This window comes from Nestor notabilis, unplaced genomic scaffold (genome assembly GCF_000696875.1).
Source record: "Nestor notabilis isolate BGI_N333 unplaced genomic scaffold, ASM69687v1 scaffold8005, whole genome shotgun sequence".
NCBI classification, from domain to species: domain Eukaryota; kingdom Metazoa; phylum Chordata; class Aves; order Psittaciformes; family Psittacidae; genus Nestor; species Nestor notabilis.
Window position 1 is genome coordinate 29,529 of NW_009928822.1, and position 22,663 is coordinate 52,191.

A 22,663-nucleotide genomic window follows, 5' to 3' on the forward strand; every position below is an offset into this window, starting at 1 on the left:
AATATTTGAGAATCTGAGTTAGAGTTGGTGTGTAAAATGTTTTTAGTATGAAAATTGTTTTTCTGGTATTCTTGTCATTTTCATGATTAGAAAAAAAAATTTGTTTAGGCTTTATAAAGGCACTTGTAACTGAATTATGGGCTCTTCTGGAGTGTGGAAAAGATGATTTGAGGATAACCCAACCCAAATCTACTCCCACTGACCCTATTGACCAAAGCTGTCAGAAGGTGAGAAATTACTTAATCTTCTGTATTGGTGTGGAAGAAACAGTGATGTATTTCAGATAGGATATACGTACCATTTTGTAAATTTTTATTGTAACTATACATGTTGCTTCTTGACATGTGGGACAAAATTAATATAGTACACTAGTGTCCTGGGTTCAGCTACAGCAGTCATTTTTTCTCCTTCTTAGTAGCTGGTGCAGTGCTGTGGTTTTGACTTTCAGTCTGGGAACAATGCTGATAACACCGATGTTTTTAGTTGTTGCTAAGTAATGTTTACTCTGACCAAGGACTTTCTCAGTCTCCTGCTCTGCCAGGGAGGAGGGGAAGCTGGGAGGAAGCAGAGGCAGGACACCTGACCCAAACTGGCCAAAGGGGTATTCCATACCACACAGCACGTCATGCCCAGTATATAAACTGGGGAGTTACCCGGAAGGCCCAGATCGCTGCTTGGGTCGGGCTGGGTGTCAGTCGGTGGGTGGTGAGTGGTTGTGTCCTCTCCCCTTGTTATTTCTCTTATTATTATTGGTAGCAGTAGTGGTTTGTATTATACCTTAGTTACTGGAGTGCTGTTATCTCAACCTGTGGGAGTTACATTCCTCCGATTCTCCTCCCCATCCCTCTGGAAGTGGGGGGAGGAAGGAAGCGGGATTGGGGAGTGAGCGAGCGACTAGTCAAAGGATGGCTGAATGAAAGATTCTTTTGTTTCATGTCAGGTCACAGTGCCAAGGATCCATTATAGTCAATATAAAATAATAAATAACAATTCTGAAAAAAGTGAAATTTTTAAAATAATGGCCATCAGTTTGTGTCTCTGAATACTGTAGTTAGATCAGGGAGAGTGACATGTTTTAGAGTATGCTGTGTCTCTAGATTTTAGAATTACGTGGTTATGAAAATACTGTAATTTTCAAAATTGCTTGTACGATTTGATAAATAGTACATATTTCACAGACATTACTGCCCTTTTAGATTATATAGACACTTGTCAGGGCTTGCAGTCTCTTTTTGGGCAGGTCTGTTGATGTCAAGTTCAGCTAATATGGGTAAGAACAAACTTACAGTAAATGGCAAATGATTGTTAATATTTACTTGGTTAGATTTAACTGATTAATGTTTTCCCCTCCCTCCTCTTTTCTTTTTCTAGTCTTTTCTGTCTCTGATAAACTTGCTCACTTACCCTGCAGTTTTTGAGCTCCTGAGTAAACAAGATATACCAAATAAGCCAATGTATTCATTCCGTGAAGTACCTACAGATATTATTGTAAGTACAGTTTTTATTTTGAGAGAAAAATAAATACTTCTGTGAAGATGTTTTTCCTGAAAAAATGTTACTATAATAATAGAATATGCTTTTTCTTCTTACTGAAAGATTTCAAAATTTTCTGCATTTTGTATTATATACAGCATGAGGGCAGTGTATGCACATATCACTTCACGTTAACCTAAATTTTCATTTTGAAATCCTAAAGATAGTATAAAATTTAATCTGTGACCTTGAATGGCAGTTAAAATCATGCTTCTTTGTTTGTTTTTTTCTAATGAGCTAGCACTTTGAATTGCTGCTGTGTTAAAGTGTTTGTTTAGCACAAGCTCTGGATTTATGTTAGTTCAAGTTGTTTAGACAGAGTATGCTACGATAGTGTATGTTTGGAAGCGATTTTGTAGTTCTTCTATGTAATACTGTTTTGATGATTTCAGGAGGAAATTGGATGTTAAATTTCAGTTTTCCAGTTCACTTAATGTTGGCGCGTACACCAATGTTCTCTTCAGTCATCAAGTTTTCTGAGGCACTGGGGGCAGGGGATAAAGATCTATGTTGAAAGTGATACATATTTGGGAGCTTTCAGATTGGGGTAGATTTTAATAATTTTTGTGACTGTTGAAAGCCTATGTTGTTTTGGCTTTTGAGGCACTTCAATGTTCTGATAGAATTCTGTCAGTTTCTAGAAATAGCAATATTGATAGAATTATTCAAAGTTCCCTGAACAGCTACAGATGTTTTGAATGGGGGTTGTCTCACTAACTTCTGTGCAACAGTGGGTTCTGTAACCCTAAGCTGGGCATCCAAGATTATGTAACTAACAGAAGGGAAATAGGTCCTCTAATGTTGATTTAGCATCTAATGGCAAAGTCTGAAGACTCAGAAAACTTCTAGGGTTAAGCAGATTTATAGGTATAACTATATTTTTGGCAATGATTGCAGAAAGCTAAAGATAAAAGATTTCACCCAGTGTGACTACAGTTAAAAAGCAAAGTAAAAGCAATTTCAGTGCCACTAGAAGAATTGGTTAGAAGACCTAATTGCTTTGTGTGCTTAATTTTTCTATACTTGTGAATCATGTCACATTGCCACAGAATCTGACTTTCAATATTTATGCTGAACTATATTTGACAGCGCACAGAACTTCATCATCTTTGTTTGCCCTTTATTTCTTGAATACACAGGATTTAAACCTTTCTTCCTCCTTTATATTTTGGCTAACTACTTGCATTAGTTGCATCATTGACTGAACAGATTATCAGTTGAGCTTTTACTACTTTCAACTGTTGACTAATCAGGTTTTTGTTTTGTGCCCTTAGGAATTTTTTTCTTAATATATACCACCTTTGGTTGTTAGGGTTTTTTTTTTGTTGTTGTTTTGGTTTGGTTTTGTTGGGGTGATTGTGGTTTTGGTTGTTTGGGGGATTCTTTGTAGTTTGTTTGTGGGTGGGTTATTTGTTTTTTTTTGTTTGTTTGTTTGTTTTTTGGTTTTTGGTTTTTTTTAGCTCTGCTTGCTACCTATTAGAAAATGGATCAGATAAATCAGGGTCTCTCTGCCTTCCTCCACTCTTCCTTTGAGAGGTTCTACAGTACACATATACAAGGGAATCTAGCTTGGAAGGTACCCTCCAGATCTGTAGCTTTGAAAGGCATGCCAAAGTGGGTGAAATTACCCCCCTTCCCCTATGAATATGGATAATCTTATTTTTAGATGGTGTATCTTAGGTAGTCAAAGTAGATGACATGCTACCTGTAATATTTAAGCTGTGGTTTGTAGTTGAGCAGTGCAGACCTAGCTGCACATTTTTCTTACTGGACTTTGTGTTGGACCTTGTTTGCTATCTTCCTTCGTGATCTCCCAGATCAGAGCTTGGTCTGCTTTCTCAGTAGTCTCCTATCTTTTGCAGGCTCCAAGCTTTGATGTATAGATGAGGGGAGGACGTTGTCACCAGAGAAATAGCCATTGGCATTTAACTTTTTTGTACGTGCAAATATCTAAAAAGCCCCAAACAAATCAATTGCTTTTATTACCAGTTTTATCAACAACCCTGAGGTCTGAGTTGAATTGTTTTATTGTGAATTTTATTGTGAACATATTACGTGGAAAAAGTGCAGTTTTCACAGCTGCCACCCAAAACATCTAATAGGGAAAGTATGGTTTCACTGTATTCTAAATAAGAATGCATTTTTTTTAAGACAGTTTACTTTGACAAGTACTAGGTTATTTTTTTCTCTTCCTGGACACTTTACTTGTAGAGTTTACTTTTCTCTCTGTTAAAAACCAGAGCTGTGGTTGATTTCATGAAAGAATGGATCCTTGCTTTTCTCTCATATCATATTGATATGGCTTGTTGATCAAACTAGTTGAATAACTACTCACTCAGAAGTGTCTGAAACTATACTTCTTAAACGTGGAGAAAATAAAAGTTTGGACTGAATCTAGATTATATAAAACCCCTAAGGATTTTGTAGCTTGTTTCTTCTGACCATAACATAGCAATCTGCGTCTGAGATGATAACATCAGTGGATGTTTTTATGCATTTCTTAGTCTTTTAATGAAATGATTTCTTTAGAAGCAGTTTCAATATGCAGTGAACCAGAGCAGAAGATAATTAGGTTGGATTTGTGGAAAAAGTGGGAAGCAGCCACAGATCATTGTCTATTACATGAGATGCTGTAGGATAAAAGACGTAAGCCTCAACATCCAAGCCAAGCCTTGCTACACTGAGAATAAGTGGCTGTGTTTTGAAGCATGTAGTACTAACTAGTGTTAGAAAGGGTATTATACTAAAGGATTTGCTGTTCTTTTCACTAAAAGAGATGTATGCACATTTCAAGCATAGAAAAAACAGTTTAATGTTTTTGTTGTGGATTAATACTAAATGAGAACTAGGATACTTGATATGCTAGGATCTTTTTGTATGCGTAGTGATTTTTTTAAAATTTTAACAGATTTCCCCTTCCCTCGCTAACCTTCTTTGTGTTTTCTTTTTGCCATTGACATTTATGGTGGACAGAAATAATTCCAATGTGTGTTCAATAGTAGGTTTCATTTTATAGTAAACATCCCTGTGAAACTATTACATGCATAAAATATGAAATCATACATCAGGTTTTTAACATTTGTCGTCTTTTGGCAGGATATCATTGACAGGCTTATAATTTTGAACTCAGAAGCTAAAATTCATTCCTTATTCAGTTATGAACAGTCACATATCTTTGGGCTGAGGTAAGATGCACATTTTTTATTCTCTGGTCACATTAACTAAATAGGATACAACATGCTTGGATGTGTTGCTTCTGATAAGATAACAATGTTTGGGTTTTATTATACATGAAGGTGAAATTCCCTCTTTTCTAACATAAGAAGATTAAATGAAAAGTGGCCTACAAAATGGAAATTGGGATGAATCTAATCTTATTACGTGTAAATGGATATATTGTAATATAAGCAGTAACAGAAATTGCGTGTTGTTATTTTGCCTAGATGATTGTAAAAAACGTGCAGCACAGCCATTGTAGCACATGCAAAAAACCCAACTCCCACAGTACTAAAATAAATATTTTTTACCGTGCTTATATTGGAATTTGGTTTATCTGGTCTTCCTGTACTTAAAATTGTTTTTTAAAGTATTAGTTTAATTATCCCCAATTCACCAAAAACTACTTTGAGAAGGAAAGTACTATTTAATTCCAAATATTTCTAGAATAAAGGTAACATTTAAATTATGCTCATACTGTCATGCTTACATTTTGTAATATGAAGTACTTTATAATATTTTAACATAGAAATTGGTTTCTAATTTTTTTCCCCAAATTTGAATATATAAATCCTTGAATTCACATTTTTATTATTAACATATTTTATGCAATTGAAGTAGAAGATCTGCTGGATTTTACTTCATAGTATGGAAAAATTTCATAACCTTGTTTGGCAAGATATAGCCCAATTGATTAAGTACTGTGATGTTAGCTTTCTGCAGCTGTATTTTTACTTTGATACCACAGTAAAATTATTTCATACCTATGCATGAATAACCATAAGATACAGTATAATTTGCTGATAAGGATAAGCATGAAGGAGATGAACAGTGGCAGAATTTGGAGTTGAAAGATACATGATTTTGTGATACAAATCAGAAGTTTTTCATGCTGCTTTGGAAGAAATCACTAGTTGGATAGGAATGAGAAGTCCCAAGATGAGATTTGAAAAATAAGATATTATTTTTCATTAAGGATTATACTGACTTCATAGAAAGTTTGACAACTCCCATTGATTGAATTAGGATAAGGGAAATTGAGATGATTTACAGTTTTAAAATTATAGTCTACTTTATATTGTATTCTATCTTTTGTAAGGTAAAAGAACAGATTTCTCCAACAGTGATACTAGGAACAATTATAAGATATAGGCAAAACTGAATGATTCAATCTGATCGTGTAAGCGGTTGACTCCCATGCTGTAGGACAAAGGCTGGTGGTACACAAATACACGGAACATGTGTTGATGTTGTGGTGAATGCTTACAGTATTTTTAACGAGGCCTATACCCTGTGAGGCAACAGAACTATCTGTAAGTACGTGTATGAGCAATGTAACAAGCTCATCTGTAATGATGTAAAAAAAATATTGTTACGTGGCTAAGAAGATGAGCTTTAGAGTTCACTGTGGTAATGATGTTTACTGCTGCACACTGACAAAGTTAAAAACCAAGTGAAAATGCAGCCAAACTGCCAGATTTCAAGAAAAGACTTAGTAGTATTTTGTGTGGAAACCTACTCATAAAAGTGGTAGATATCTAATAATTAAGCAGTAATCAGGCAATCAGGCAAAGTAAAGATTTTTAAAACAGTTAAATATTTTCAATAGAAGCTTTGTCTTCTGCAGGGACTTTTGGAATCTCAGTGATACTATTTTTTTTTTTTTTTTTTTTAATTTGTAGAAAGCCATGTTTCCTTCTCCCCAGCTTTCTTTGCATTTGCTGTAAAAGAAAGGAAAATAAAATTATAGGCATTTTAATATGAGCCTTTGTATACCACAAATAATGTAAGAGTGCATTTACTTACTGATTAAATGGCTTCTCAGGAGCATGTGGGGCTTGCTGCACAAAGGTTTTTTTCCAAATAATAGAGAATTGGCACATAAAAGCCTTTTATCATAACTAATTCTACTGCCTGCACAATGAGAATTTTTATTCTTACAGTTATTTGAAGTTCCGTATTAAAATGACACCAGAATTCTGGATGATACTGAAATTCATCATGCTTGCTATATTGTTTAGTGTTAAGGCTTGAAAGAAACCCTAGGCTATATTATCTGAATACGAGAGGTATTACAGTTTATTTTAAATACCTTTCAAAAACGAGTTCTGTGAACATTTCTGTGAGTGCTGCTGATTGCAGATGTCTCTGTTTTTTAGAGTGAACCTTGCCTTCTGCAGTTGGTTTGCTCCTTGACCAAATTCCATCAGAATACCGAATTCAGCAGCAGTTAGATCCAATAATATCAGATGCTTAACAGATCTGAAAATTTAGAAAGTTAATTAGAGCAAAACTCTTTGCTGCTTTGTAGAAATAAAATATTTAAATGTTTATGGTAACTGCAGCATTGAAAAAACAGTTTTGTGAAACGTTTGCCTAGAAACATTTGTTTCTGCTAGACTTAATACCAGTAATACAGCCAACCCCACATTCTTTTAATTGTTCACAGATCTACACAGCTATATACTTTGTTATTTGTACAAGTGGCTCACCCAGAGCTGAATGCTGAAATTCAGATCCACTTAACTTCCAGGTTATACTCTGAGGTCCTGTAACCCACTTTTATTGTTCAAAAGAGTTACAAATTTGCTTACTTTGATGTTGAGCAACTCTGCAATTTAGAACTATGTTTTTGTTCATGTATATAGTGTGCTTCAGTGAATTAAAATAATTTTGGTTACCAGCTATGTAACTACATTTAAGACTTAAAGTATATAGGTATTTCCACAGTCTGTTTAATCCAAAACACACAAGCATATCTATTATGCTTTTAATGTTTAATATTGCATTTTCTGGTCATATAATTGTTTGGGTTGGAAGGGACCTTAAAGACCATCTAGTTCCAATCCTCCTGCCATGGGCAGAGATGCCTCACATTCGACCAGGTTGCTCAAAGCCATCTGACCTGGCCTTGAACACTGCCAGGGATGGGCCAGCCACAGCTTTTCTAGGCCACCTGTTCCAGTGTCTCACTGCCCTCACAGTAAAGTTTTTTTTTTTTCTTCCCAGTATCTTGTCTAAATCTACCCTAATTCAATTTAAAGCCATTCCCCCTTGTTATGTCACTACATGCCTTTGTAAAAAAAATCCCTCTCCAGCTTTTTCATAGGCTCCCTTTAGGTACTGGAAGCTGCTCTAAGGTCTCCCCTGAGCCTTCTCTTCTCCAGGCTCAACAAGCCCAACCCGCTCAGCCTGTCTTCACAGGAGAGTTGCTCCAGCCCTTTGATGATCTTTGTGGCCCTCCTCTGGAACTGCTCCAACAGCTCCATGTCCCTGTTGTGTTGGGGGTCCCAGGGCTGAATGCAGTAGTCCAGGTGGGGTCTCACAAGAGCGGAGTAGAGGGGCATAATCACCTCCCTTGACCTGCTGGACACACTCCTTTTGATGTAGCCCAGCAGTCCTGCAAAGGCTCTGAGGTCAACTTTCCTTTTCATGCTTGCCCACTCTGGAAAGTTGTGTGCATGCAGTAGAAATCAAAGGGAAAACATAGGGAAGCTAGATGTGGGTTTGCATCATCAATATCTCTCAGTCTACAAAGAATGCCCCCTAGAGTGTGTTCATACACAAGGTAAAATACTCCTTTCCACAGCAAGCTATAGCCCACTGCAAATCCTTTTTTTTCTTTTTTTTTAAATTCTTAGCTTGGAGTTGTCTTGGCCTAGGATGCTTCTTCAGTAGTGTCACAGAAACTTATGTGGTATTCCTTTAATTGCAGCTATTCCATGCTTCTAGAATGAGATTTTTTCTCTTAAAGGTCCTTTTAAGCTATATTTAATTTTTTTTAAATACTATTGATAATTATTAAAGAAAAATTTCAGGCAAGAAATTGGAGATAAGAATAGAAAAGTGAGAGTATATGGACAGTTCCTACTTTGTGTATTTAAAATTTTTTCAAGCTGTCAGTTCAACTTTCAATGTTATCAGAATCTCTCAAGCAGCCAGTACTGGTTGATAAAAGAACACTGAAGGCTGTCTCAGCCACTCATTTGTGGCTGAGAAATCTGGATGTGTAGGAACTGATGCAAAATTTCTCAATAATCTCTTTCTTTTGTAAGATTCTGAAGTTTAATTGTTGTCAGAAAACAAATCCTAGAGAAAGGGAAGTCATAGCAGCAATTAAAGTAATAAATTTTTAAATGGAAAATTCTCTTAATAATCAACTTTATTTTTGCAGAAGTGTACACATTGATCTTATTTTAGAAGTTATTGAGTATAAGAGAACAATTCTTGTAAAGGTGTGACATTAGAGATCTTAACCACCTCCCTTTCAAGGCAAAGTTCTTTGAATATCTGTAACTTACATTAATAAAGGAATTAAGTAAACAGCAGTAACATACTTTTTCTTTCAGACTGGTAAATTATATCATATCAAGGCAATTTATCTAGTATTTAAATATAGTGAATACATCCATGAGTTGTGAGTTTTCACAGCCTGCCAAGAAACTGTATGCATAATACGTATTTTCAAAGCCTTTGCCTGAAGCGTTATTCGGGTATTTACATATTGCTGTTCTCTCAATTCAGAAACTTGAGTTTTCTGTGAATGTTAGTGACACTGTGCAGTTAGCTGGATTAAAATGGAGCAAATGAGTAATTTTTTCAGTTTGATAACCAACCTCCAATCCCTAAAAAGTATCAGTACTCCAAAATAAATCCAGAGGTACTCCATCAGTGTTGGCCTGCATAAAAAACAGAAGGAGAAACACTGCTGGGAACAGACACAGACTGCAGGCAGTGGAAGGGGATCAGAGTTGGTCTTACAGGCAGCTTTGCAAAAATTCCTCTCATTTATTGCTTTGACTATCTTATGAACCTCTACCACTATTGTGTTTTTTTTTTTTTCCTTTGGTGGTTTTTTTTTTGTTTGGCTATAAGTCAATAAAGCTTGTAAATATTGTGAAGTCAAAAGTTCTTTTGTATGTACATTCTGAATCAGAAGAATCATTGTTAGCCACACACTTGTTCACTGAAACACTTCCTGCTAATGAGCATCAAGCACCAAGGACAGCACTGTGTTGAAGAGTTTGGCTTGTTGAGGAAAATACCAGGGAAAATCTGAGATTAAATCTTTTTCCTTTAGATACATAAATCGTGACTGTTTAATTTTAAAGACACGGTGTGCTTGCTTGGCATTAGAGATATCTGAAGATTACCTATTTTGTAGAATCACAATTTGATCTGCGATGAAAAACAGATTTATTTTAGGCCTGGGTAAGGTAAGGCTGAAAAAGAAGTATTTGTGATTAAAATGCTCTGTGTGAATCATATAAATACATTTATGTTTCTGTGGAATTATAGAACATTGTAAATATTAGTTTAAGTGACATGTTCATCAATATCAGCCCCAGGATTGCAGGGTTACAAAGCCTTCTATAGATAGAAAAAGAATATTGGCTTGTAATTTTCAGATTTGTATAATAAATATTTTGACATTAAGTCAATTTTTTATCGTATAAGATATCATTGTGAATATGTTTTTTCTTATAATACTAATTTCTTGCTTGAATGGGTGTAGGATATGATAAAAATGCATTGCATCTATTTTAGTTGGCCTACAGAACTACTAGGAGAAAAATCTAGGAAAGAGAATTTAAATGGCTTATATGATACTGACATCAAAATCAATCAGCATCTTGAAATTTTCTTCAAAACAATATGTATTAATCAAAATTTCATCTAGTGCACTCCAGTGAAATATAGATGAATGAATTAAATCCTACAGGAGCTGGAAGATGAACAAACATGTGATAGGCAAGAGATAACTTTGTGGGTTTCGGAAATACAGATAATAAACACTCCTGCATTCTTTTCCATTGTTTTTTCATCTGCATTTTAAACACACAGTTTTCCATATAATTGCATTTTAATGAGGTAGATTCGGCATATAAAATAATTTGTTCCCTTAATTGTACTTACATTATGTGTATTGTTAATTAAGAAAATGTGTGATTTTAATGATTGCAGCACAATGGAAGGAGTATTAATTACCTTGTTTTCTAAAGGTAGAAGATTCGAATCCTAATCATTATTCTTCAGGTCAGTCTGCTGTTCAGGTTTATCCCCTCTTTCTCTGTTTTAAAAAGCATCATGAATAACAGAAGCCTTCATGTATAATTCTTTAAAGTGTCATCCGTTAAAAATTGAAGCAGGACTTTTTATTTAAAACTGGTTTTAAACAAACTCAGTTTCCCCTTTAGAAAACCTGGCATTTTTTTACTAGTTTCGTGTATTCTTTTCCATCTGCCTTGCAAAGCCAGAAACAAAGCTGTACCTCTTGCTTTTCACATATCTTTATTTTAAATATACCGTCAAAGCCGATGAACATTGTTGTCTGATGTCACTGATGAATCTCTTTGCTCACTAACATTCTAGTGATTGGCTGGTACATTTACTCTTGCAACAAGATTTGTGGTGCTATTTGCTGTGAGCCATTTTCTATTATTTTAAGTATGTTTCTCATTAAGTGATATACAGTTCTTTGGAAACCAGCCTCTTCCAAGTGTGCATGCTGGATGTGTGTTAGGGAAAAGATTTCTGTAGTAGTGATCATTGGATAGTGCATGCGTCCTGTAAAACCTTGAACCTTGTTTAATGATCCAAAGGTGACAAATGGTCAGAGTCTACATTAGTAGTGATGGGGATTAGCCACAGGATTAAGTTGGCTAAATGCTTCCATATAGAGTTTTGGTTTTTTTGTTTAGATGTTAATAGAATTTTGTTAGATTTATTAATTTAAACCAATTTATAATTAATAAAGTAGGAACAATAGATTCTGACATAGGATTGTGTGACTCGATGATGTTTTTTATTTTTTCTTCACTGAGGGATATTAAAATGCTTCACTTGTGCAGTTTAAATCTGCTTCACTTCTGAGTCCTCTAGGCTGGCAAGTGATGCTCATGGAAAGCATTTATGTTTAGCTGGGGAAACTCTTTTATCATTAGCAATCACATTACATGTGGTTTGTAAGTACATTGGGTAGCTGTGGGTACTCTTTTGAAAATCTTTTAATGTGGAAAACATTGTAAGGAGTACATAAGTCCCTGAGTTTTCTTACTGGGAGAGACATGATTGCCCTGAGGTAGTAGCTTCCGGCGCCCCAGGCATCAGAGGTGTAACTCAGGATACTCTGTACCCACAAGATCTCATGTTTTTTAAGAGCAGTAGGAGCATTGCTTTCAGTGGAACAATTAAAAGCCTTGATTCTTTAGCAAGACCACATGCAGAGGCATGTTCTCTCTACTCATTATTAATGCAGTCTGCAAAGGCAGCATGGTAAGCTTTGCATGGCTGAAGCTTCCATGTGCCCTTTGTGTTCTAACATTTACTAGGGAACTTTCGGCTTGCTTTCTCCCCTGTCCTCTTCCCCTGACTGTTACTCAAAGCATAGTAAAAAATCAAATTGATAATGTAGACTGTGATGTTAAATGTTCTGAGGCCATCGCCCATGATGACGACACTGGAATTATTTAATGAAAATTTTGCTTTGGGTTTCTCTGTTGGTATACATGTTGGTATATATGTTCATTTAGCAAAAAGGAGGTCCTGCTACCGCAAAGAGGTTCCAGTCCTTTTTTTTTTTCTTCTCCCCCCATTTATGTTTTTAATATTGATTCCTGGGAAGGAAAGACCTTACCCTGTCCCATAAGTGTCTACAAATGTTAGGCTGTATTTTTTTACACTGGCCTGAGGCAGCTGTGCCTATATCTATAGCAGGCAGTAATTCCAAGACAATAGAAAACCTTATACTAAAGCCCAGTTTAGTCCTCCATTTTGGAGTTACATCCTTATAGACAGCATAGGTGCAAGCATTTCAGGTTTGGCGTGCTATGACACTGCGTGAATTCATATTATTACTGAGATTACAGCAGCTGGGTGGATGCTTAGTTGCTGTCTGGTGTCAACCCACCACAGGCTAGTGTTGTGTTCAAGAACAGTATCTTGTATCTTTCTCTGCCAGCTGAGCATTTGCAAGCATCCCTCAAGTAAGGACAAAGCATCAGATCGTTACGAAAGTAAGGAAGAAGAGACTGTGGGAGTATAGTGGGAACTGTTAAAAACTAGAATTGGGTTTATCATGGTAAAGATAGTGTTTGAGAGAGGTGTGATTTGAAATTGGTCAAGGGGGGAGACAGGACAAAATGGGAATGGAGGGAACATCATATTATTTTGTGTTCTTCAAAGGAACTCAGAAAAAAATATTGAGAAATATGATAATAAGCTATCCTTGTAATGTGTGTTTTTAGCAATTCAGAAATTCATAGGTGGTTTAATTATACTATGTTCAGCTGAAAAAATTTATAGAGGCAACATAAAAATTAACATTTGAATTTTTATTAGCAGCTGGAACTATTTACTAGCTGTTTTATATCCCATAGAGGACCTTCTGTTCTGTCATGATTAAAGAATTCACTATGATTCCACCTACTGAAACTAAGGAGATAGTCAGTTTACATAAGTGCACAAGTACTAGTGAGAATACCTTCTTTCAGGCTAGAGAGTTCTACAGTGAAGTATTAGTTGTGAAGTTATAGTTCAAGGAGGAGAATCCAGGGAGGACCATCCAAGAAAGGCAGGGATGACATAGGACAGGAAATAGAGAATTCAGAAATAAAATTGCTTATTATTACCATATTTTCACAATTATATGCATTTTGACTTCTCTGGATTTCTTTAAAATTTCTTTTAAATAAATTTTAAAATAGAATTATTTTTTTCTGTATCAAAGTTTGTTCCTGGCAATATGATATATCTTGTTAGTAGTTTTCATGGAATTATAGATTCAGGATTGATAGCGAGATTGAAGATTGAGCAGAGCAGTTGGACTATGCAAAGTGGGTTTGACTAGAAAGCATTATTCAGGGCTGTTTCCAGTTTAGAATATCGCTAAGGTTGGTGGTCCTGCAGCATCTCTGGGCAAGTTGTTCCACTATTACACCACCTTCACAGTATATTACAGTGGAATTTCCTGTGTTTCAGTTTTTGCCTATTGCTCTTGTTCTTTCACTGGGTATCAGTGAGAAGAGTCTGGCTCCATCTTCAAACCCTCCTGTGAGGTATTTATACACATTGACAAGCTCGCTCCTGAGCCTTCTCTTCTCCAGGCTGAGCTTTGCCAGCCAGTCAGACACCCCAAGCCCCTAATCATTTTCGTGGCCTTTTGCTGGACCCGCTCCGTGTCATGTGCTTACTGGGGAGGTCAGAACTGGACCCAGCACTCCAGGAATGAATTTACCAGTACTAATAGAGGGGGAAGGGTCACCTCTGTCACATAATGTTCTGGCAGCAGTCTTCCTTACACAGTCCAGGATGCTGTTGGCCTTTAAGGGCACGTTGCTGTCTCATGTTCAACCTATTGTGCACCAGGATTCTTGTCTTTAAAGCTGCTTTCTACCTGGTCAGTCCCCAGCCTGTCCTGTTGCATGGGGACTGATCAGGCAGAAACACATGCATCCTTTCCAGGTACAAGACCTTGCATCCAAACATATCTTCCAGTTTTCAGAAACATTTAGGTTGGGAATTCTATCTTCTGCTTTAAAAAAAACCCACCAAAATTTAAAATAAACCTCAAAAAACATATGATTTGAGTTTTATTGTATTGTATCTGTCAAAATTTTATGCTTTTTTATAAGCCTGCACTCCTTATAGATGGGATATTGAGCTGGATGGTCTGATCCAGTTGCTATAAAATGTATTTTTTTTTTAATTTTTTAAATTTTTTTTTTAGTTTCAAACTTTAGTCTATACATTTATGACTTTGGAAGGTAAAGCAATAGAATATTGCCATCAACCAAATTATCTGCAGTTTAGTGATGGCATTTTAAAACAGATTGTTCCATGTAGATGAAAATTTCATTTGAATACTCCAGCAGAGGCTGCTCTTATTAGATCTTGTGTATTTTGTAATTTATCCTACCACTATCCCTTATAATGAATTTTATTTGCTTGGGGTTTGTTTTTTTTCCCGCCCGATCTCTGCTTTGTGTATCAGGCAAGATGTTATAAGCATTCTCAACCTCAGCCATCAGTCTTTTCCCAAGGGGTTTTTAACTGCTGGAAGCAAGCTTTTTGCCATTTAAAGTCGTCATACATAACAGAAGAAATGGTCCATCTTCATAATGATTTCAGTACAGTTTTTGTAGATTTTTCTTCTGTTTAACAATAAAAAAATACAGTGGAATTGTAATTTCTTTTTCTGGGATTTGGAAAAGTACTGAAGAAAAATGATGTCAGGAAACAGTTAACATAAAATAAATAAAGCCTGAAGATGGCTGAAACTGAACAAATCAAGTTATACTTAAGAAGAGCAAGAAAAAAGCAAAACAAAACAAAAACCCACCAAACCCCCATGTATTATCATCTTGACTATTGAATCCTTGGCCACAATTGTGTGAATTCACAGGTGTTAAATTTTCCAGAGAATGACTTTTTTGCTGTTGTCAGTAGAAGCATATTGGGAATTACATGGAAGAAAATAAGCATTGACTAACAGATTTCAAGTTTCAAACTATGTATTCTCTAGTTCATATCGAGTCTTATGTGAACGCAAAATGTAATACTGATCAGACTTAATTTATGTGGTGTTTTATGACTATGATAAAACAGGAAATAAAAATAGCAACAAGAATGTTTAGTCATACTATTTTCCAGGAATTGGAAGCCTTCAATTAATTTTTTCTGTTGCTGAGTTAGAGTGTACAGGTTAGTTTAAAAAAAAAAAAAAAAAAAAAAGAAAAAAAAGATTTGAATTGCCCTACGTTAGGTTTACATGAACTATATTGGAGTACTTTAAATACCCTGAAGTTATAAAAGAAAATTGTATGTAATGTGCTTTCATGTGCTCTTGTGATTATTAATTTCATTTACCATTGTTTTGTGTTTCTCTCTCAAAAAAAACCCAACGAAAAAAACAAAACCAAACCCAAACAAGTAGATTTGGTTGATTTGGGTTTTATTTATTTTTAAATCCTTTATTGCTTTTGAACTGTGTTAAATGTGATTATACACAAGTGCTTAAAGGCCTGTTTTCTAAAGGAAAGATGTATTTCTATCTCCTTCTTCCCCCCTTACTTAGAAAAACTGATTCTGAGTTGCCTTATCAGCCTATTATTGTATAATTTCCACATATTTCACATGGAATGTGTTATTAAGTCTGCGTTATTCTGTGATTTAAACTCAAAAGCAGTCTGGGCTGACCAGTGAATATTTTCCCTGGTTGTTCAGTGTGTACAAAAAAATCTGTTGGGAAACTCTTGCTGTTTGCTCAAGGCTGTGCCTCTTGAGTGGTTAAAAATGATTTTTCTGACCCAGTTCTGTCTGGGTATTTTCAATGTTTCAGATGCGTCAAGTTTTTTGTTTGGTTCTTTTTCCATTCTGAGATCTCATAAACGTGTTTGCCTCTGTCTTACTCTGCATTACTGGATTCCTGACTTATGTGCTATCATTTCATGTGTCCTTCTGCAGGTTGTTAAATGTGCTGTGCTGTGAGCTCAATACCCTTTTACTCTTGGAGAGTCAGTATAAAGTGTCACAAGTTTTACTAACAGCTCAGGAGGAAAATGTCATAGAAACTTCAGAAGGACCAGGGTAAGAAGTTACTGATGTAAATGTTATTTTAACTATAAACCTTTTCTCCTGAGAACAAATACATGAATACTTCAGTGGCTTTAAACATACAAGTGCTCTCACTCAAGCTGTCTTCTAATATGTAAGTTTACTTACGTGCAAGTTGGTTATCAACCTTAAATTATGACAATTTACAACAGGCTTGTTTTCTCTCCTACATCCACCTTAAAAGTGTAAGGAATAAAAAGGCAAATATTTTTCTCATATTTGTTTGTATTTGTCTTATTTCTTAAATAAAAAAGTGCAAAATTTATGGATGAAATATGCCTATTTATATTATCCCTTTATGTTGTGTATATAATATAAAATTAGGGCCTTGTTTGAATGTTTATGAATTAAAGGCATCAGTACCTTTTTTTTTTTTGTTTCTTTCGGTTTTTTTATTTATTTATAACTTAGTCAACTCTCCAACTTCTGTGACTTTCCATTCCTGACTTCTAAATAAAATTGCACAATGCATCCTTTCAAAAGGGAAACTATTTTTGGGGCAGAAGTGGAAATTATTTAGTCACAGTCATGTTGTCCTTTCTCTCAACATGCTGAGTTTAAGAATCTTCCTCTTACTGTTTGCTACATGGGACCAGTACAGAGTTTAAATCAAACAGTATGGGTGAGAGCTCAGCAGATAGAGATGATTGTTATTTACCATTTGAGGATGAAGCCTATTATTTCCTTACTATGTAAAAAATTGTAAGAAACTTGTTGTAGAAAAGCTGATTTTTATTTCATTTAAAAACTTACGTACTTTGGGCCACAGAGTGACTTCAGGTAACAAGTTGGCTGTGTGTTAAGTTATCAATAACTCTTCTTATTTGTGACAGCAGACGTTTGTTGGTAGGCCAAATAAGGAGCAAATTTTGATGCCATTAACTGTGCCCTAATACTGGGTGAGCATCTGGGCATAATAAAGCTTGTAAAGTTTTCTGCTCTTTTCTATACAGTAATTGCTCAGATGTTTCCAATCGGCAGTAAGTACAAAGTTACAATAATGCTTACATACATCTCAAAACGCTTCAGGTTTTTGTTTGCTTCTTTATGTGTTTGTGTTTTCCAGGTTGAGTTTTAACTCCAGTATGTATCTCAAGGTATTCTTGCTTATTGAAGTTTTCCAAATTAAACTGTTGGGAAATCAAAGTTGTTTTGGTTTTTTGAGGTTTTGGGAGTTTGTATGTTTTTTTTCCCCAGAGATTTTATAATCGATGGTCTATCAGTGGAGAGAAACCATGTTCTTGTAAGGATAAATCTGATTGGAGGACCACAGGAAAGGATCTTGCCTTTGAGAGTACTAGATAAGGTTAGAATCCAAAGTTTAAGAATTTCCCTTTCCATATCTCCTGCCTTCATTAATTGAACACTTTTGCTGATAATGAGGAACATTATTTAAGAAATACTAGTCCATCTTTAGCTTTAGAAAGTGATAAAATTTTTAAGAAGTGATGCACTGAAAAAAATACTTTCTTTCCACTATCTGGTGGAACGTGTATATGTGAAGGACATACTGTGTTCAGATGAAATGTTTATATTGCTCCATTTCAATGTTACTTTTCCTTCTATAAAAAAGAATGCAACTCATCTTTTACTTATTTTTGTATTTCTGTTTGTTCTATCTTCCTTTTATTTGATACTTTTTCCATGTTTGGGTTTTCATCTGCAGCATCTGATACCTGGAGCTTTTCATCAATGTTCTAACAATAGAGTTTTTGTTAAGCAGCTCCTTTAAATGTTCTGCTTCTCACTGGCTGTCAGTCTCATAAAGATGAAATGCAAATTACTGTGCTGCCAGCACAGCAAAGACAGATCAATATATAAAATTGGAAATACAGTTTTGTGGGATTTTTTATGTGTGTGTTTGTTTATTTAGTGGTACCTAAAAAAAATCTCTCAAATGCTTTTTAGATTTTATATCTTTTAACTTTTTTTTTTCTCTGTTATTTACAGAAAATCTAATTGCAAATTACAGAATCAAGCATAATTTTGGTGCATAGACAATAATTCTGGGAACTTCACCTGTGTGTTAATCAAGCAAATGTTATTAATTCTTCTCCTAAATTCATTTCTTTCTGGTCTTGTTTCTAGGGTAGTAATTCATATCCTTGGCCAATGTTTTCATCGCTCCCTTTGCCAAAGTGCTATCTTGCAGAAATCCCTAGGAAAGCTGCATTCAGACAAGGTACATATGAAGCATGCAAGCAGTGCAGATGTCAAACAAGCATCTGGGTTGATGTTGTATCCATTTTTTTATCCTTCCTCCATCCCCCAGATTATAATCTCCTAAGTATTTAAGGATTTTTGTTATTGTTTGCTACGTTTGTAGCTAAGTAAGTTGGTTTGGATTTGCTTGTCTGACTTTGTCCAGCTGTCAATCTGCAAAGCTCTGTTTAGTGTTCTAATTTGTATGCAGACTTCAAGATTAACCTTTTGGCTCGCCTTAGGTGAGTGACTCATGAGATATATTTATATCATCTCTCTAGTAACTGAAGCAAGACAGTATGGTTAAGCTACAAATTTTTTGTACACTATTTTCATGATTCAGATCCCTGTGTTTACAAAGCTTGGTGGTGTGTGAAATAGACAGCGTTTAGGATAGTTGGTTTCCATATTGAACATCAATTTGGAATGTGAGCAGACTTGAGAATCCTTTCAAGAACTATCTAGGCAAAGCAGTTTAATTCATACAGAGAAACCATTTTAAGGTTCTAATTTGCATAGACAATGCAAAAGAACCTGATGAATGGTTTATAGTAAATAAATAATTCTTTGTATTTGCTCATGTTTACTGTATCCTTAAGATGTACTTATTAGAAATTATTTGTGAATTTCCTTAGCAGATACAGATTTTCAGAAGTGATAGAAATTCTACATTAACTCTAAAATATAGAACAGTCTGTTTTATAAATGTCTAAAAAAAATTAAAAAAATGTTGATTCCCTTCTCTGATGAGGAAAGGCCATGTAGTTATAAAGGGGATTTTTCTGTATCTTAACTTTAGTAATACCATTCCAAGCTTCCCAAGGCAACTTTCATAAGACAGCAATAAAATCACCGTAAAGTGAGTGCCCAGTTGTTTTAAATATGTCTTTAAGGAAGCAGGTAGTATTGTTCTTGGATTGGAAGCAAGCATATTTTATTGTATCCTACAGAACCATTCTCTTCTCTTGTTCAGAGCAATTATGTTGCTCATCATTAACCAGTGGGATAATGGAATACATGTTATAGTTGTCACTTTCGTAGGTGACGCCACCTAGAAAAACGTGGGTAAAACTTTTTGACGAACAGTAAATTTGCTAAAATGAAGTTTCAAAGTTTGCAAATGTTTGATGAAGTATTGAAATATTTTAATTTTAAATAATATTTTTGATATTAAAGATAACTGAAGTAAAAGACTAACTAAAAATTAACACAACATTTAGTTTCATAGTCAAAGTATTTTGTATTTTCTGTTTGAAAAAAGAAGGAAAAACAGTTCTCATTTTTAAAAAAAAAAAAAAGATAAAAAATAATTCTTCCATCAAACTGTGAATATCTGATTTGCCAGACTGAAGCTTTCAGGATGTAAGTCATATTGAAATAAAGTACCAGAATAAATAGATCAAAAATTAATGAAATTCATACATTGCTATTTCCAGTGCTTGGTAAAAAAAGAAATCAAGAGCATGAGTAAAAGATGGGGAATATCTGAACTGTATTCTTCAGCACTGTGGTGTGGCAGTGATAGGAGTGCTTTTTTACAAGAGAGCTTAAAACTATGATTGTGAGAAAGATCTCTGAGTTAAATTTATACAAGACAGAAGATGATGATTGTCAGCTGAAGATGGTGAGTCCTTGGGTGGAGTACCTCTAGCAGGGGCATTTGCAGTCTAAGGAAAATAGATATATTTGAGGGATTCTGGAGCACAGCTACCTATCATGACTTTGAAATGTGGTATGCTAGTATACATTGAAATAATTGGAACTGGTTGATGCTGAAAAGACAGAGGTCATGCCAAGTGTCTTAGTATGTTAAAAGCAGTTATAAGGAAAGCAGGTTGATGGTTTTCTATTGCCCTGTGCAGAAAAAGGAATAGTTGGCTTACTTGGCAATGAAGATTTGTTATAAATTAATAAAAAAAATTCTAATAGGATACATTTGGAAATCATGAAATCATCACTGGAGGTTTTAAGACAATATCTTTGATGTTGTGAATATTCAGAGTTCATGTTGTGTGTTACTTACACAGCTTGCTCGGAGGTTTTAAAAATAGTTTAGACAAATACTTGTTAAACTTTAATTCTGCTTCTGTGCAAGGAGATGGACAGTATGCACACAGATGTCTTCTGAATGGCAAGAGTTCTGCAGTTGTGCAAACACTTGTACATTGTGTGGCTGGGAATGCATGACTGCTTTGTTACATCTGTCGCCAAGAATTGAAGGCTAGCACAATGTTTGTGCAATTCCCTGAAGCTATCTGTATCCAGATTTCATGCTGCAGTGTTTCATTATATAACCTGTGTGGTATCATTCCTGTCCTCTTCTTGGGGTGTTTCTATTACATGGATTGTTAAGACTACTAGATCCTTAGTACTGGAAAAGAATGTACAGTTTCTTTGGCTGAAAAGGAGTAATTGTAGGTTTTATTCTGTCTGTTCTGCTTTCTTAGTTACCTCCTCTCCCTTTGAAAATTGGTCCCATGTCCATCATGTAGTTGTTTTTTTCTATTTTGTTTTGGTTGTTTTTTTGCTTTTGGTTTGTTTTTGTTTGTGTGGTTGGTTGGTTTTGTTTGTTGTTTGTTTTTTGTTTGTTTGGGTTTGGTTTTTTTATATCAGATTTCTTTTCAGCCATGGTTTGTTTTGCTTTTTTTTTTCTTTTTGTATCTGTCTGAAACTAGCTGTCTCTCATTTATTTTTTTAAACTTTGTCAAAGAACCAGCTATATTAGCTTTTCTGTTACCTCTTAGAATTTCACTTAAATGGCTTCATCATCTGCATTTATTTAACTTGACCTCCTTTTTATATTTGTCTCTGTATTCGTGTATAAGCCTGTTCTCCTCCACTCTTTAAGAAATCTTCTTGATGAGAATTAAGTGGACAGGTCTATCAGAAATGTACCTGAGCTTTCCTAAAATACATATCCTTGTATGGATTTCTTTTCATGTAACAGTCAAATACAATATAGTCAGGTTATTCATTATCTCTAAGTTTAGATTCTGAATAAGATGCACATGGATTTGCAGATCTTAGTGTCTTAGTCACAGAAAAACATTTTTGTCACAACATCCAATCAGATGAGAAGGGGCTGGCGGCATTTCTGGCATTTACGAAAACATCTATGAAGACACCATATGAAGACAGGCTGAGAAAGCTGGGGATGTTCAGCCTGGAAAAGAGAAGGCTGCATGGAGACCTTATAGCAGCCTTCCAATATCTGAAGGGGGCCTACAAGGATGCTGGGGAGGGACTCTTCATTAGGGACTGTAGTGGTAGGACAAGGGGTAATGGCTTTAAACTTAAACAGGGGAAGTTTAGATTAGATATAAGGAAGAAGTTCTTTATTGTGAGGGTGGTGAAGCATTGGAACAGGCTGCCCAAAGAAGTGGTAGATGCTCCATCCCTGGCAGTGTTCAGGGCCAGGTTGGACAGAGCCTTGGGCGACATGGTCTAGTGTGAGGTGTCCTTGCCCATGGCAGGGGGGTTGGAACTAGGTGATCTTAAGGACCTTTCCAACCCTGACCATTCTATGATTGTATGGATTTTCCTAAGTCTTTCCCACTTTAGATTCAAAAGCTCGGTGAAGAATTATTTGAAGAATTGTAAAGCAGGATCTAGAAATCAGTATAAACCTGCAAAAAGTTATGGTGTGGTGTTGAATGACAAGTTGTTAAGAGAAGTAAGTGGTTTATCTGGATGAAATAAGATGCTCTAAGTTGCCACGATATAGTGGTTACAGTATTTAATGGATATATTAAATATAGGGTATGCTCTTAGTTCCATGGCTCTTAAGCTCGTTTCTCTGTCATTGGAATTTGAACATTCCTGTGTGCTCTTTGAGGCTCTTAAGTCCTGTATCCTTCCTTGACAGGAAAGGGGAGGTTGGGAATGTACTGGTTTATCTGAAAATGGGTTCTTTTCAGTAAGTCGCTTGCCTGTCACTATTCTGATGACAGAACACGTCTGCGTTAGTTATATTTGTTACATACTTGAGGTTGCTTAAGTTCCTTTTTTTATTAAATACTATCTTCCCAGAGGAACATTAAGGCAGGTACAGTGGTCTATGCTGTTTAGCAAAATTTCAGAAAATAGTGTAATGCTATAA

The 22,663-nt window shown here is 35.4% G+C and overlaps 1 protein-coding gene across 1 annotated transcript in view; it reads left to right on the top strand.

Moving 5' to 3' along the window:
* The window catches only part of TBC1D32 (TBC1 domain family, member 32), a gene marked incomplete at its 3' end in the record, with an annotated part of 46,219 nt that extends 27,413 nt beyond the window's left edge, over positions 1 to 18,806 (top strand). Inside the window, exons 20-26 of the mRNA XM_010014692.1 lie at positions 109 to 227; positions 1,372 to 1,488; positions 4,630 to 4,718; positions 16,213 to 16,335; positions 17,560 to 17,668; positions 18,451 to 18,544; positions 18,776 to 18,806. Of these exons, the coding sequence (XP_010012994.1) occupies positions 109 to 227; positions 1,372 to 1,488; positions 4,630 to 4,718; positions 16,213 to 16,335; positions 17,560 to 17,668; positions 18,451 to 18,544; positions 18,776 to 18,806 (682 nt within the window). The remainder of the gene's footprint in view (positions 1 to 108; positions 228 to 1,371; positions 1,489 to 4,629; positions 4,719 to 16,212; positions 16,336 to 17,559; positions 17,669 to 18,450; positions 18,545 to 18,775) is intronic.
* Positions 18,807 to 22,663: the final 3,857 nt, after the last annotated feature.